The 15,401-nt window shown below is 52.9% G+C and overlaps 1 protein-coding gene across 3 annotated transcripts in view; it reads left to right on the top strand.

The window, feature by feature from the left end:
- Positions 1 to 15,401, top strand: part of OTOF (otoferlin) — a 93,213-nt gene that overhangs the window by 57,060 nt on the left and 20,752 nt on the right. For all 3 annotated transcript variants that reach the window (XM_045883721.2, XM_045883719.2, XM_045883720.2), the window contains 6 exons: positions 5,349 to 5,480; positions 9,431 to 9,493; positions 9,880 to 9,964; positions 12,756 to 12,915; positions 13,194 to 13,380; positions 13,945 to 14,131. In XM_045883721.2, coding sequence (XP_045739677.2) covers positions 5,349 to 5,480; positions 9,431 to 9,493; positions 9,880 to 9,964; positions 12,756 to 12,915; positions 13,194 to 13,380; positions 13,945 to 14,131 — 814 coding nt within the window. The remainder of the gene's footprint in view (positions 1 to 5,348; positions 5,481 to 9,430; positions 9,494 to 9,879; positions 9,965 to 12,755; positions 12,916 to 13,193; positions 13,381 to 13,944; positions 14,132 to 15,401) is intronic.

Here is a 15,401-nt window from a genome sequence, read left to right as displayed (position 1 = left end):
GGTTAGAGCTATATCTTTTTTTTTTTTTTTTAAGATTTTATTTATTTATTTGCAAGACAGAGAGCGTGCACAAGAGCATGAGTAGGGGGAGGGGCAGAGGGAGAAGCAGGCTTCCCGCTGAGCAGGGAGCCCAGTGCAGGACTCTATCCAGGACCCTGGGATCATGATCTGAGCCGAAGGCAGACGCTTAACCCGCTTAGCCACCCAGACACCCATAGAGCTGTATCTTCGGTACTCATTTCCCAGATGCTGTGCGTACCACCCCATCGTTAAGGACAGCCCCACCGCACCCCCCTCAGGTGATGGTGTCAAGGACTAGGAAGCCCCTTTCTTTGTATCAGTACATCTGGTCATGTTTTCTCAAGGACATTCCTTTTCTCCTTAATCCTTGCTTCAGTTTCTTTTCATCCGGTTGGCAACCGTCTTTCCAGGTGCTCGAAAATTCGCCCCAGGCAGTGGTTTTAGCCAGCCTCAAGCCCTTGGGCTCCTGGGAGGTCTGGGAATGTCGCTCCCTCCCGTCTCTGCCACCACCCAAACACAGACTATCTTAAGACTTCCGAAGGTTTTTCTAGGGCACTGGGCTCAGGGCTTTGCTCCCCTGTTTTCTGAGCATAGGAAAATTCCAAAGAACAAAAACCTCTTTGTCTTTGTGTTTTCAGATACTGTTCCCCCTGTACTGTCACCAGCCTGCCACATAAGGGCATGTAGAAAATGGAGTAATTGTTGTTCCTGTTAACATAACTTATTTTCTTGAAGGCTTACTATGAGCCAAGCGCTATGCTGCGAGCTGTATGTGTGTTTTCCATTTAAGTTAATGTAATTCTTTCAACCATCCAAATATAGGTATTACTACATTTCATAGGTGAGAAACTGAGGCACAAGGAGGGTAAGGAGCTTACCCCAGGCCACACAGTTATTCAAAGGTAGAGCCAAGGGTGCCTGGATGGCTCAGTTGGTTAAGCAACTGCCTTTGGCTCAGGTCATGATCCTGGAGTCCTGGGATCGAGTCCTGCATCAGGCTCCCTGCTCAGCAGGGAGTCTGCTTCTCCCTCTGACCCTCTCCCCTCTCATTCTCTCTCTCAATTAAAAAAATCAAACCTTAAAAAAAAAAAAAAGTTAGAGCCAGAGTTCATATCCAAGGATGTCCAACTGAAGCAGTCAGAGTGACTAATTTCTCTCTAATTGAGCCTTTTGGACAGTCACCCCCTTTGGTCCCTATTCATCTTTAGCTTACTACTACTGCTTGTTTTCAAAACTCTTTCCAACTGTGGAGGGACCACACTTTCTCCCTCCAAAGACTTTCCAGACATTCTGCAATTGAACAGACAGTTGTTGTATTTAACCTGGTAACACAGTATTGTCCAACAAGTTCATTCCCATCTCAACTATAAATATGAACACAGTTTGAGAGAGAGCCCTGAGGATGCAAGAGTGGATTTATTCTTGCTTCCAATAAATACAATGTACAAGGCAAGAAAACTTACCAAAGCAACGTCAGTCTGTGGAGAACTTGTATTCGCCCAGTTAGAAAGACCTCAGAAAGCGCACCCAGCTGGTGGGAGGAGAGGGCCTTAGCTGAACTCAGATGCGGGAAGGACCCTGAGGGCTCAGAACAGTGAAAAGGCCATGGCGTGCCCATCCCCTTTGCTTCTTCTGGTTAGAATGTATGTCATGTGTAAACCCTTTCCTGATTATTGGCATCTCGAAGGCGAGAGCTGCAATGTCATCCCAGTGAATATGCAGCTTCCCCATCAGAGTGAGCAAAGCTCAGCACTTGGCAGAGATGTTCTTGGTGGGTCATGGAGTCCTGAGTGTGTTCCCTGCCCTCTCTTCCGGGCACCAAGACCTAATACATTTTCGCCTCCATGTCATCTCCCTGAACAGTGACCCTAGACCCCAGCCCCGAAGGCAATATTGTACCCATTTCCTAGCTGGTCTCTGTACCACCTCTGGCGTGATCTTCTCAAAATGCGTATCTGGTCATGTCACCTCGGCCACCCGGAGGGGAGAAAAGGTAAAGGGTGTTTCAGAAGGGCAGCACTGACGGGCCTGCCCCCTGCCATCTCCAGCTCCCCACCACTGTTCCTGCAGCACAGTCAGATCCCATGGAAGCAAGTCACAGAGTGCCATGATTCTTGGCTTCTCCCACGGCAGAGATATAGGTTTACATTCAACCTTGTTCCTTGCAATGGCTTTCATGAAGTCACCTAGGGATTAGGTCCCTTATCTTGGGAGAGGAGGGCTGAATAGGTGATTACAAAAAGAGCCTCCCTGGTCAGCTGGTTGGTCCGTCCCTTTGTGGGTCTATTTGCCTCCCCATCTTACACCGTGGAAATATCAAGTTCTCTGCTGATGACTGGAGAATGGAAGGAAAAGATGGCCAATCCCTTCCCTCAGAATTTGTTTTATTTTATTTCTACTTTTTTTAAAAGATTTGTTTATTTATTTGAGAGTGGGGAGGGGCAGAGGAAGAGAGAATCTCAAGCCGACTTCCCACTGAGTGGGAGCCAGATGTGGGGCTCGATCCCATGACACTGAGGTCATGACCAAAATCAAGAGTTGGACGCTCAACCGACTGAGCCACCCAGGCACCCCTCAAAATTTGTTTTAAATTTCAAGTCCAAGTGATACCTTTCCCCTCCATATAGCCCCAGGTGGGGGTGGGGAGCCAGCAGGAATGACGTTCTCCTTCCCCACCAACACCATGCACAGACCTCAGTGGTGCACTTTCAGGGTTCCCCTCAGGGGGCACCCGTCAGCCAGCAAAGAGCACCTTCTGGAGCCTCTCTCTCCCCACTCCACCACCCTCTGCTCCTTTCAACCCTCTGCCCTCCTCCTCTCCCCACCCTTTGGGTCCTGAAAAGGAATAGGGGGCAGAAACGCTAGCATCATTTGCTGGGCCTCTGGATAAAAAACATAAAAACTAACCAACTGCTCACATTTGGAAGGTTAATCTCATGATGGCATATCTTATTACCTTAATAAGTCAAAACTGTGTCTGTCTACTTCCCAGTCTTGAGTTACAGTCTTTCTTTCTTTCTTTCTTTCTTTCTTTCTTTCTTTCTTTCTTTCTTTCTTTCTTTCTTTCTTTCTTTCTTTCTTTCTTCCTTCCTTCCTTCCTTCCTTCCTTCCTTCCTTCCTTTCTTTCTTTCTTTCTTTCTTTAATGGAGGGGAGAGGATGGGTTAGTTGTGGGAAAATATGAGATTTTTTTATGTTTTTGGCATAAAAAGGTTCATAGAGGTTAAAACTCTATGAACTACTGTGCAAGAATATTCTGGAAGGACTTCTAGTGGCTGCTTACTCTCTTCACAGTCAACTTCTCAGAACTAAGTTAATTAGCTCTATTTCCTTTTTAGCTCCCTGAAGAAATGGTGATCATTGAACTTCTTCAGAGCTCTGGATTCTGAGCTTCATTCCCTTTGGCATTTCAAGTTCCAAATAGAAATGTTTGCTTTCGTGGTTCGAGTGTTGCTTCAATGAGTAAATGTTCAGTTTCCAGTTCTGTGTACTTTCTTGGCAATGTTCTCATTGACATTGAAGTTTCTATTTTTCTTAACATCATTAGTTTTGATGTGCGGATTTTTCTTGGCCTTCAGAATATTTATAAGACTTTGATGGACATAGTGGGTGATAATTTCCATGGTTATTCTTTTTTTATGAAAAGGGAAAATAATTTTCTGGAGTAAAATCATATTTAGGAGTTGCATCAAAGCACAGCGATGAAAATACCAAGTCTCCAAGATGAGAAGTATAAAAGCAACCCCCACAGTTTCATTAGAAGAATGAGCTGAGGTAAATGCTAACAGTAACTTAGCACAGGTTATTTTGTTAAAATGCAAGTGCAAGAGAGTCAGATGGAACAATCGTAAGCATCTACAGGACCCTACCTACTTGGCAGACTTTGAGAAGCCATTTATAACAATAGCTCACATTTTCTAGAACTTTCTACTGTTTATGAAGCACTTTGACACACATTATCTCATTTAAAGCTCACACAACCTATGGATAGCTGGTGTTTCTACATTTAGCTCAGTGAGCCTACGTGGTGGCCTACTCTCATACCTGGTCATGTATAAGCTCTGGGGCTCAATGCCAGTCCAGCAACCTCAAATTTATGCCTCTTTCTGTTTTGTCGTGGGCACCCCAATGGGGACCAACACCTCTAATCCAAAACAAGAACTGATTGCTTAAAATGAAGGTTCAGGAGGGACACCTGGGTGGTGCAGTCGGCTAAGCATCTGACTCTTGGTTTGGGCTTTGGTCGTGATCTCAGGGTCATGAGATAGAGCCTGGTGTCATGGGGTTCCGTGCTCAGTGGGGGCTCTACTTGGAACTCTGTCTCCCTCTCTCTGCCCCTCCCCGCATCTCTCTCTCTCTCTCAAATAAATAAATAAATCTTTAAAAGGAAGGTTCAGAAAAGGTATGCACACATACCACCCCTCCCTGCCCCGTATATATGTACACAAACATTTGTTGAATGAATGAACAACTGGAAAAGGGCTTCGCAGCATAGAAGATTCCATGGAGCTGGACGCCACTTGAAAAGACACAGTGCACACAAAACACAGAGCATCAAGCCAGCAAAGGTGGCCCAGGCTCCCAAACAAAGAAATTAAACAAAAGGGGGAAACCAGGAAGGTAGAAAGGGGGCCAAATTCCAGAAACAGAACTCTCAGAGGCCCGCGATCTTAAAATGAGAGATGCTGAGCACGAAATTAAATGCACATTGATGAAGACATAGAAAACTTAATCTCTGAGCGCATGAAACCCGGGAAACGGTTTGCAGCCCTCTACAAGGTGGAGTCACAGAGGCTGGGGAAGCACTTGAAATCACCAAGAGCTTTAAAAGTACTGATGCTTGGGGGCGCCTGGGTGGCTCAGTCGTTAAGCGTCTGCCTTCGGCTCAGGTCATGATCCCAGGGTCCTGGGATTGAGCCCCACACAGAGGTCCTGCTTCTCCCTCTCCCACTCCCCCGCTTGTGTTCCTTCTCTCGCTGTGTCTGTGTCAGATAAATAAACGAAATCTTTAAAAAATAGAAAATAAAAAAATAAAAGTACTGATGCCTGGCCCCACCCACCCAAGGTTGGACTGGCTTGGTCTGGAGTTTGGCAGGGACACCAGCATTTTTAACCAGCACCCTCCTCCCTCCCGGTAATTCTAGAATGCACTTAGAGGAGATCCAGCCCATGCCCTTGCTTTATAAATGAAGACACTGGGGCTTATTGGAGAAAGAGCCCCGGATCCACAGCAGATTAGTGCTGGCTCCCTGCTCCTGGGCCCCAGCTCAAGGAGGACCCGCTCCCAGGCTCACCGAGCTCACCTCTGGCTTCCCTCTCCTGCCCGCAGGTCAGCATCACTGTGATCGAGGCCCGGCAGCTGGTGGGCTTGAACATGGACCCCGTGGTGTGCGTGGAGGTGGGTGACGACAAGAAGTGCACGTCCATGAAGGAGTCCACTAACTGCCCCTACTACAATGAGGTCAGTGCCCTGTGGCCCTACGTGGGGAAAGGGACTTCCCTACATGTGGCGGGAGGCTGGGCTGCAGCCCACCCAGGCCCAACAGGAACAGCAGGGGCTGAGGGGCACAAAGGGCTGCCAGCAGGGGTGACCTTGGCCCACGCTGTTACAACCCCGGTACGCAGATGTGCCGTGCCATGTCCTCCGAAGCCTGAGTCTAGATCACCCCCTGACCGTGTTCTGGCCAGAGGCCACTGTTTCTCCGGCCCTGTCCGTGGGTGAACCCCGTGAGGCCTGGCCCAGAGCCCTTTGGGGCAGTGGCAGCATTAAGGAGTGGTTCCCGTGAACCAGCTAATGCTGCAGGTGCACCCCCTCTTCTGGCCCCCACAAAAGTCGGAGGTTGTTGCCCTCAGTCCCATTTGACACAAGGGGACATTGAAGCTCTTGGAGAAAGTCCTTGCCCGGGTGCTAAGGGCCAGAGTCGGGTTCTGCATGCTCACCTTCTCTGCTGGGCTGCCTCCATGCTGCCTGAACCTCTATGGGGATCCTTCCAGAGCACTGGCCTTGATTCTTAGGGTATGAGAGAAAAAAGTCTGGTTCCTGCTCCTATTCTTTGCAGCCATCTGAGGCCACACTGAGGTCAAAGGACCTCAGAGACCTTCTAATTCAATCTCCCCATCTTACAGAGGAGGAGACTGAGGCCTCAGTATGAGAAGGACCTTACCCAAGAGCACAGAGAGTGCTGTTGATGAAGCAGGGCGCAGCCTGTCAGCCTCAGTCCAGCACTCTGTCTGCCACCTCATATGACCACTCCTGACACATTAGCTTGACTCTGGGCTCCAGCGGGGAACGAACTTAATCAGCTCTGGGGAGGGATGCCCAGATGCCCTTCAGGTGCCTGAGCATAGGTCAGATGAACACAGAAGCCGCTGGTCTGGGGGCTCTAGCCCTCCTTCTCCTGGAGGGACATCCAGTCTGCTTCTCCTGCTGGCTCCAGGGAGTGAGGCATCTGTGTCCTGTGTCTCTGTGTCTGTCCTCAGGAGTGGGGAGGGCTGAGGGTGCCACCTGAACTTAGGGGGAGCCCCCCAGCTGGGCATCTTCAGGAAGGAAACCTGGACACACTTCTGTCCCCCATAGGGACCCAGGCCAGGGTCCTCTGTTACCACGGGTGGGCCTGGTTCTCATAGCTGGTTGCCCACAGGCCCACAGAGCTGGGACATCCATGCTCAGAAACACCCACCCCACCCCCTCATCTCCCAGCCGCATATGGCAACCTTCCCAGGAGTCAGGAAATTCAGCCTCTGACCTTACATCAGGGCACATCACTGACTGGAAAAGCTTCAACCTAGATAAGAGTCCACTTTCCCTTAATGGATATGGAGACAGGTGCCCCTGGCCTTCCACAGTTATTTGAGAGCCCAGAGCCCCGTTTGGCTGACTCAAGGCCTCACCTGGCACCAACCTCATGCACCTCATGTTTCATTCAAATTGCTTCCTCCTTCCCAAGGTAACAGAGCTGCTTTTCCCACACTGTTTCCCCAGCAAACTCCTACTCACCCTCCAGAGCCCAGGCCAAGTGTCCTTGGCACTGAGCAGCCTTACCTGCACTCTCTGGGTCACAGTTCAATGTGCTTCTTTCTCTGTGACGGTAACATCCCTGAATTGTGGTTGGTCCTTCATGTCTCCATCCCTGGTGGACCGGAGGCTCCCCGTCTCCTGCATCGCTGTGGCCTGGCCCAGAGCCTGGCTTGTACCTGGAGGGGTTGGGGTTGCAGAATGGATACTCACCGGAAGGAAGAAACAAACATTTGCTGAGCTTGTGCGGCACTTCGAGCCCATGCCTGGCAACATGGGGGCCACAGAGGTGACAGTGTCTTCCCTGACAGGCCACGCCTACATCCAGCCTAGAAACCATTTTCCAGTTATATCCAAGACTGTCCCTTCCACTCACGTGAATCTTAAATTTGTTCTTTTTTTTTTTTTTAAGATTTTATTTATTTATTCGACAGAGAGAGTGAGAGAGCACAAGCAGGGGGAGCAGTAGAGGGAGAGGGAGAAACAGGCTCCCTGCGATGCAGGACTCGATCCCAGCACCCTGCGATCATGACCTGAGCCGAAGGCAGACGCTTAACCATCTCAGCCACCCAGGCGCCCTGTTCTTGATCATAGTTTTGTACTTTCTCACAAATCCAAGTAGCTCTGATTTGTTTAATTTCTGTTTCCTCCAAACCAGGGTCTCTCAAACTCAGCACTAGGGACATTTGGGGCCAGATAGTTTTTGGTGTAGGGGACTGTCCTGTGAAGTGTAGGATGTTGAGCAGCATCCTTGGCTTCTACCCACTCTATGCCAATAGCGACCCCCACCCACTTGTAGCAACCAAAAATGTTTCCACACGTTGCCAGATGTCCCGCTGCAGTTAAAATCACCCCCCCCCCGCCCCATTGAGAACAACCCCTCAAAACTATCTTCCCATGATTCTTCTGGTCCCAAAGCAGGGCTTTCTTTCCTTTTGCTTCTTGTCCTATGCCACGTTCCTCTTCATTGAAAAATACCCTTGGTCCCAGGGATGTACTGCTTCTGGCTAATTCTCTGAGTTAGCAGGAACTTTCCTTTGACTCCACTAAACACAATAGAGGGAGATGAGAACCATCAGCATGACTTAGCAGACTTCTAAGTGGTTAGAAAAGGGAAATATGCTCAGGACACACAAAGAATATGCCCACAGACTCCTCAGAGAGTGCAGAATTCTGGCTCTCATTTAGCTAGCTCACTCTCCCAGGGCTGACAGAGTCAGAGGCCACTGGCCTGGCCTTCGCCTCGAGACCTGTCTTCGTGTGAAGGGAGGTTCACAACCACTGCCCTCCCAATACAGCCTGACTGTTCAAGACCAGGCCAAGACCCCTTTCCATGGGTGCATCTGGTCCTGGCCACTGGTGCCTTCCTTCTGCCTCAGCCACCTCTCTCCTTTGCCCTGGATCCTTTTTCTTTTTTCTTCCCAAAGGATCTGGCATCACACCCAAACCACTCAGCACCCCAACTCTGCCTTTACTTTTCCTTTGGCTCTTCCTTTGCCTCTTAGGTGTTCTACTCTCGCATATTCTCTCCGAGTACAATGATGGAAAACCCCATATGCTCAGGGACAGGAACAGGGAGTCTCGGTCTGTCTATCTCCCATCCGTCCCTCCATCTAGCCACGCCTTTCCCAATCCCACGTACTTCCTGGTGACCGCCCCTTTCTGTCCTCCCACTCACCGTCCAATTCCGTGATCTGTCCCCACTGCCTCTCCTAAGCACACCTCAGTCTTCAGCCCCCTGTCCACTGAAACTGCCCTCTGGGTCATCAAGGACCATGCTGTCCCTAAGTCCAAGTCCACGTCACCCCTCTCCTTTGACTGCCCAGCCCTTTCCAACATCTCGACACCCCCTCCCCCGAGGGCCTCTCTGCTGCTCTCCCCTCCCGGCACCTGCACACTGAGGCCAGGAGAAATGGGCCGGGGTGAGGGGCAGCCCCAGCTTCGGAAGACAGCTCACACCCGGAGCATTTTACGTTTCCGGCAAATGAAGTCCTTCACACCTTATTTTACAAATTAAACATCGCTGAAATTGGGACACTTCCAGGCAGTGGAGCACTGTGGTTTAAGAGCAATGTCTGTGTTGCCCGCACAGCTGCGGTGTATATTATGGTGTCTGCCATCTCATCCAGCCTCATAACAAGACTCGGAGGTGGGTATCATTACTCCGATTTTACAGCTCAGGAAACAGATCGGACAGTGTGTTGCCCAAAGCCACCCAGCTCCCACCTGCAGTCAGGGAGGACCAGTGGTTACACTGCTGTTCCTCTGAACTTCGGGGCTCAGGGGAAATGGCCGGGGTGCAGACAGGCAGTGGCAGGAGGGAGGGGCCTGGCACTGCCCCAGGCTGTTGGCTGCTGTCAGCTGAGTGAGCACCTCTGGGTCCTCCCTCCTTCCAGTACTTCGTCTTTGACTTCCATGTCTCTCCTGACGTCATGTTCGACAAGATCATCAAGATCTCGGTGAGTGTAACTCAAACTGCACCTTTGTGTAGACTTAAAAAGGGCATCCCTCTGGATTGGCATTAAAAGGCATCCCCGTGTCCAGACACACAGCCGGGCAAGTGGGGCACAGGCTGGTTTGGGCCCCTCTCCCCTGTTTAACCAGGTACCTCTGCATAGTGTACAACCTACCCCCCGTACCTGGCAACCAGCAAAAATGAGGGCAAGAGGGCTTAACGCTGAGCCTCAGCAAGCTGTCCCTGCCCTGCAAATGCCCTCCCACTTCACCGAAAAGTTCCATTCCCCAGAAAGACAGGTGGTGCCACCATCAGACCACCCCACCCCTACCCCATGGAAAGCCTCTGCCCTGCCCGGCCTGACTGGGGGCTGGTGCTTCTGCCCGGAAGGTGATTCACTCCAAGAACCTGCTGCGCAGTGGCACCCTAGTGGGGTCCTTCAAAATGGATGTGGGAACCGTGTACTCCCAGCCTGGTGAGTAGCTGCGTGACTCGGTCAGCGTCAGCGGCCACGGCTCAGCGAGTGTGGCCCGTGCCGTCCTTCCCACCCTGGCAGCCCCCAGGGCCTGGCCTGGCCAGGACCGTAAACTCAGTGTGAGGCCGTAGGGGGTGTGGAGGGATGGGTGTCGAGTCTGCACACGGATGCAGTGACTACCTGTGCTCAGGCCGCTGGATTCACTGGAGCCCTTCTGGGTGTGTGGCATCACCCCCTTTTACACTCGAGGGGCCTAGGGCTCAGAGAAGCGTTGGGGCTCCACCATCACCCAGTTGGCCTGGGGTGAAATCAGGCTGCGTGACTCCAGGGCACCTACTGAGCCACACTGTCCTCAACACAAATGTAGTGTGGCAGCCTCTGAGGGATGCCGGGCTCTCTGACCATCCATCAAGGGCCCCAGGCCTCCAGAGAATAGCCATGTGGGACTGTGGCTGACTCACAGCAACGTGGGTCCCCATGGGCCAACACCGGATGGGGCTGGCGAGGGAACCCCAAGGGGAGGCCCAGAGGGTTTGTGAGGCACAGGCCAGGCCAAGATGATGACCAAGCCCATGGCCAGCTCAGGAACCACTGGCATGCAACCTGGCACCGGGCCCCACGTCATGTCCCTAAAGTGAACCCACCACTCAGGATGCAGTAATGACTCCATCAGGCCTTTTGGCAGTGACAGTCCCTTTTCTCCAGTGTCACATTTGACCCTCACAAAACAGCGAGGGAGGAGGCATCAGCATTTCTTCCCATTTTACAGATGAGATAAATGAAGCCAGGACAAGTTAAGTAGCTTGGAAGTGCCACTAAACTATTAGGTTCAACAAATTGGCGATTTCTTATGGTTCAACTTAATGGATACTTGGCTGGTGCACACTCTGTGACTTAGACTAGGGAATCGAGTCCAAACCCAAGATTAAACGCATAAACATCACAAAATCTTAGAACATTCAAGCCACCAGAGACCTTAAAACATCTAGTCCGGTGTCTCCATATGACGAAGAGGTCCAGGGTTACGAAGAGACTTGCCCAGGGCCTGTGTGAATGGAACCTGGTCTCCTGGGTGCCAGGCCAGCGCCTTTTCCACTGCCAAACACACGTTGTCGTCCTCAGCAGAGGGTGACCCTAGTGACCATTAGCATCTTTGGGAGCGGGGGAGAGGGCCAGTCCGCGACCTGGCACTTCCCAGGAATCATGCCCACCTGCAGGCGGTGGAATCTCACAGGTATCCCGGAGGAGGTGCTCCAGCCCTGGGCTGAGCAGTGCCCCCCACCTCCAGTACCGGCGGCAGGGGTATGGAGGGACAGCAAGGAGCCTGACGTGGACCCCTGGGCATCCCGACGGTAGAGTCCTGGAGAGGAGACCACTGCCACTCAGGGAGCGCCCGCTGAGTGCCAGGCGCCGGGCCATGCCCGCCGTGCCCGCAGGCCTAGCCCTGACCACCCCCTGCAGGCAACATCACTCCATTTCACGGGAAGGAAGCAGGCCCGCAAGCTTGCATAGCTGGTCCAGGGAAAGGAAAAGGATGTGAACCCGGGTCCAGGTGGGCCCAGAGTCCAGGCTCTCCACTGAGCTAACCCACCGCCAGATATGCTGCTGCTGGGGGTTTTTTTGTTTTTGTTTATTATTATTATTATTTATTTATTTGACAGAGAGAGAGACACAGCCAGAGAGGGAACACAAGCAGGGGGCGTGGGAGAGGGAGAAGCAGGCCTCCCGCGGAGCAGGGAGCCCGATGCGGGGCTCGATCCCAGGACCCTGGGATCATGACCTGAGCCGAAGGCAGATGCTTAATGACCGAGCTACCCAGGCGCCCCTTGATGCTTCTTCTGAATCTGTTCCTGGGCCTGGTCCCCTTCATGGGAGCCTGAGGTCACACAGCCCCTTCAGTTCGGGCACTGAGGTCTTCACTCTGATGGTCTCTGGTTTGGCCTGGCCCTCTTGATGAGTCCCTGGTTGCTTACCCAGCCAGGGAGTCGTTGGAAGCATGCTGCCAGGGACACAGGCCTCGCGGGTGCTACTGGGATTCTGGACTTGTGTCAGTATCTTGCGGGGCTGAAAGGGTTTCCTGGGGGACTCACCCTGCAGGACCACGTTTGCACCAGCAGAGATAGCAGCAGGACCCTGCTCACTCCCTAAGTCTCTCTGCTGGAGATGAGGAGGGGTCGTTCGAGGCCACAGCCTCCGTCTGGGAGATCATAGAGGAGGTCCAGGGTGCTAGCCGCCTCCCCAGCCCGACCAGCCTTCCCGGGCAGGTGTCTGAGAAGTTTGGATGGGGGAAGGGGGAGGAAAGAGGCCCTTCCAAGCTCAAAGACCGGCAGCCATAAAGGCAGGGGGGTCTGAACAGGGACTCCAGTTGTTCCGAGGGAAGTAAGCAGCTGGGCCCAGCAGGAGCACAGGGGCGGGGTGGGATGAGCGGAGTGAGCCGGGCAGAGCTGAATCAGGAGGCCTCACAGACCACACTAAGGTCGGTGGTCTGTACCCCAAGCACTGACAAGCTGCAGATATTTGAACGGAAGAGTGAGGGAGGGGGAGCCTCTCTGAAGGTTCTGTCTGGCAGCTGTGTGCAGGTGGTCTGCAGGGGTGGGGGCAGGAGGGTTGGAAGTTTCCAGCCTCAAAGTCACAAACACACACCTGGATGTGGGACCTTTCCCCAGCTGCTCGCCCCTCTGGGGACCTCTGTCTCCTCCTGGCCATTCTGGGGACCAGGGGCCAAAAAGATGCTCAGCTCTGCAGCCCGCCCCAGGATGGCAGGTGCAGTCCCCGCTCGTCACCCCTGCAGAGCACCAGTTCCACCACAAGTGGGCCATCCTGTCAGACCCCGACGACATCTCTGCTGGGCTGAAGGGCTACGTGAAGTGTGACGTCGCCGTGGTGGGCAAGGGGGACAACATCAAGACGCCCCACAAGGCCAATGAGACCGATGAGGATGACATCGAGGGGTGAGGCTCCCATCTGCCCCAGCCCCTGGAGACCTGACCCAGCCCTCCCTTCCCCCAAAGAGAGCCCTTGGGGTGGACTTGGCACACAGACCCCCCTCCCTCCCTTTACCCTTATCCCCACCTACTCCCAGACAGCCCAGCTCCTCCAAGAAGGACCGAGGGCAGGGTGGGGGAGGAGTTCATGGAGACTGTCCCAGGCCCCAAGGGTATGCAGATGCCAGGGCAGGACTGGGGTGCCCAATTCTGGCCACCACGGCCCTAGCTCTATGTGCCGGCAGGAACTTGCTGCTCCCCGAGGGGGTGCCCCCTGAACGCCAGTGGGCCCGATTCTACGTGAAAATTTACCGAGCAGAGGGGCTGCCCCGCATGAACACCAGCCTCATGGCCAATGTGAAGAAGGCTTTCATTGGTGAGAACAAGGACCTGGTCGACCCCTATGTGCAAGTCTTCTTTGCTGGCCAGAAGGTATTGGGGTGCAGGATGCAGGAGGCTGGGTTTGGGGTAACAGGCATTCGAGGTACAGAGTGATTGGAGGATGGGGGCTGGAGGTGGATGTGAGGCAGAATCAGAAGCCAGGTGACACCTTCGATCCCCTGGTGAATTCGCAGAGATGAGAGGGGAGGGGAGCTCCAGCCGGAGGGGGTCCAGCCTTAGGGGATCCTGCCTGCTTCTGCGTCCTATAGACCAAGAGCTAAGGCAGGAGCCCTGAAAGGGAAGTGAGTCTGAGAGCTGGTGTGGGGAGAGTGCCTGCAGGACATAAGTGCACGCACACGCACATGAGCACTGGGTGTTGTATGCAACTGATGAGTCACTAAAGTCTACCCCTGAAACTAATAACATACTATATGTTAACCTAATTGAATTTAAATAAAAAATTAAATATATATATACACACACACATACCCCACACATACACATGCACACGTGACTACACACAGAGATACATATCACATACACACACCCCACACATATGTGGACACACACACACACACACACACACAAACCCTAACCCTCACTCCCTCCCACCAGGGCAAGACTTCAGTGCAGAAAAGCAGCTACGAGCCCCTGTGGAATGAGCAGGTCGTCTTTACAGACCTGTTCCCCCCACTCTGCAAACGCATGAAGGTGCAGATCCGGGACTCAGACAAGGTCAACGACGTGGCCATCGGCACCCACTTCATTGACCTGCGCAAGATTTCCAACGATGGAGACAGAGGTCAGCAGCAGGAGACTGGAGGCGGGGCAAGGGCACTGAGGGCAGGAGTCCGTGAGACCTGCCCCCTCACACCACCTCCACCATCCCCACCTCTTCCCGAAAGGCCCTGGCCATTGTGAGGGCTTGGTCCGCTGCGCCCTCCCCTTCAAAGGGAGGTGGAAGGTCATGGCTCAGGTCTGCACCGAGCTGCCAGGGCCTGCCTGAGTGAGGCTGCCTGGATTTGAACCTCAGCTCTGACAGTTAGTAGCTGTGTGATCTCTGGGCCTGTTTTCCCATCTGTGAATTAGAAATAATGATGGTGTGTGGTGTGTGTGTATACACATATGTTTCACATATGCGTGGTCTGCTGCCATAGTCCTGTCTGCGGCCTTGTGGGACTGACCCTTTCTAGGACCCAGGCGCTGGGCACCAGGGAGGTAGAGCAAGATAAGCATCCACTCCTGTCCTCATGGTGCTCACTGGGGACTAGGGAGGTGGATGTGCCATCACATGCTCAAAGCCTAAGGCCAGAGGCACAAAAGGCCACATGTTCTATGACTCCATTTATAGGAACTGTCCAGAATAGGCAAATCCACAGAGACAGAAAGGAGACTAGTGGTTGCCAGGGGCTGGGCGGGGGAGGAGACCCTGGACTAACTGCTAACAGGTACAGGGTTTCTTTGGGGGGGCGATGGAATCGGGTGATGGTTCTACAACAGAGTGAATATACTGAAAACCACTGCAGTGCACATTTTTAAATAGTGAATTTTATATTATGTGAAGTATATCTTGAGTTTTTTAAGTGCCGTAATTCTTTTCGAAGCCAGGCAGAACAAAAACCAAACAAACATAGCACATGCCGCAGAATCGGACCCACGTTACAGATGAGACAGCAAAGACCAACAGCAGGAGAAGTCAGCTGGGACTAGGAATCGGGCCGGCCTCACGGGGGAAGTGTTACACAGGTGGACAGAGAGAGGATCTTTGGAGAGGAGGGGAGGGGTCCGCATTGGCAGGGTGCGAGATCACAAGGGCCAGAAGGCCAGGCTGAGGAGTCTGAGGGGAGCGGGCATCTGTCCTTCAAATAGGTTGTAGGCGGACCAGGAGGCAGGGAGCCTGACCCGGGAAGCGCTCTGCGCAAACGAGGAGGCTGCCCCACGCCTGCCCACACACAGCAGATGTGAGCATCCCTAGGGCCTCCCGTCAGCCACTCACTGGCCCACAGGCTTTCTCCCATCTTGAGTGTTTCACCGAGCAAGGCATGGGGTTCTCAGCTCAGCAACTGGGAGCT

Source organism: Mirounga angustirostris, unplaced genomic scaffold, assembly GCF_029215605.1.
Source record: "Mirounga angustirostris isolate CCGP_5_RB_7025 unplaced genomic scaffold, mMirAng1.0.hap1 SCAF_10, whole genome shotgun sequence".
Lineage (NCBI taxonomy): Eukaryota > Metazoa > Chordata > Mammalia > Carnivora > Phocidae > Mirounga > Mirounga angustirostris.
The sequence above is the reverse complement of the archived record's forward strand: the minus strand, read 5'-3'. Positions and strand labels throughout refer to the sequence as shown.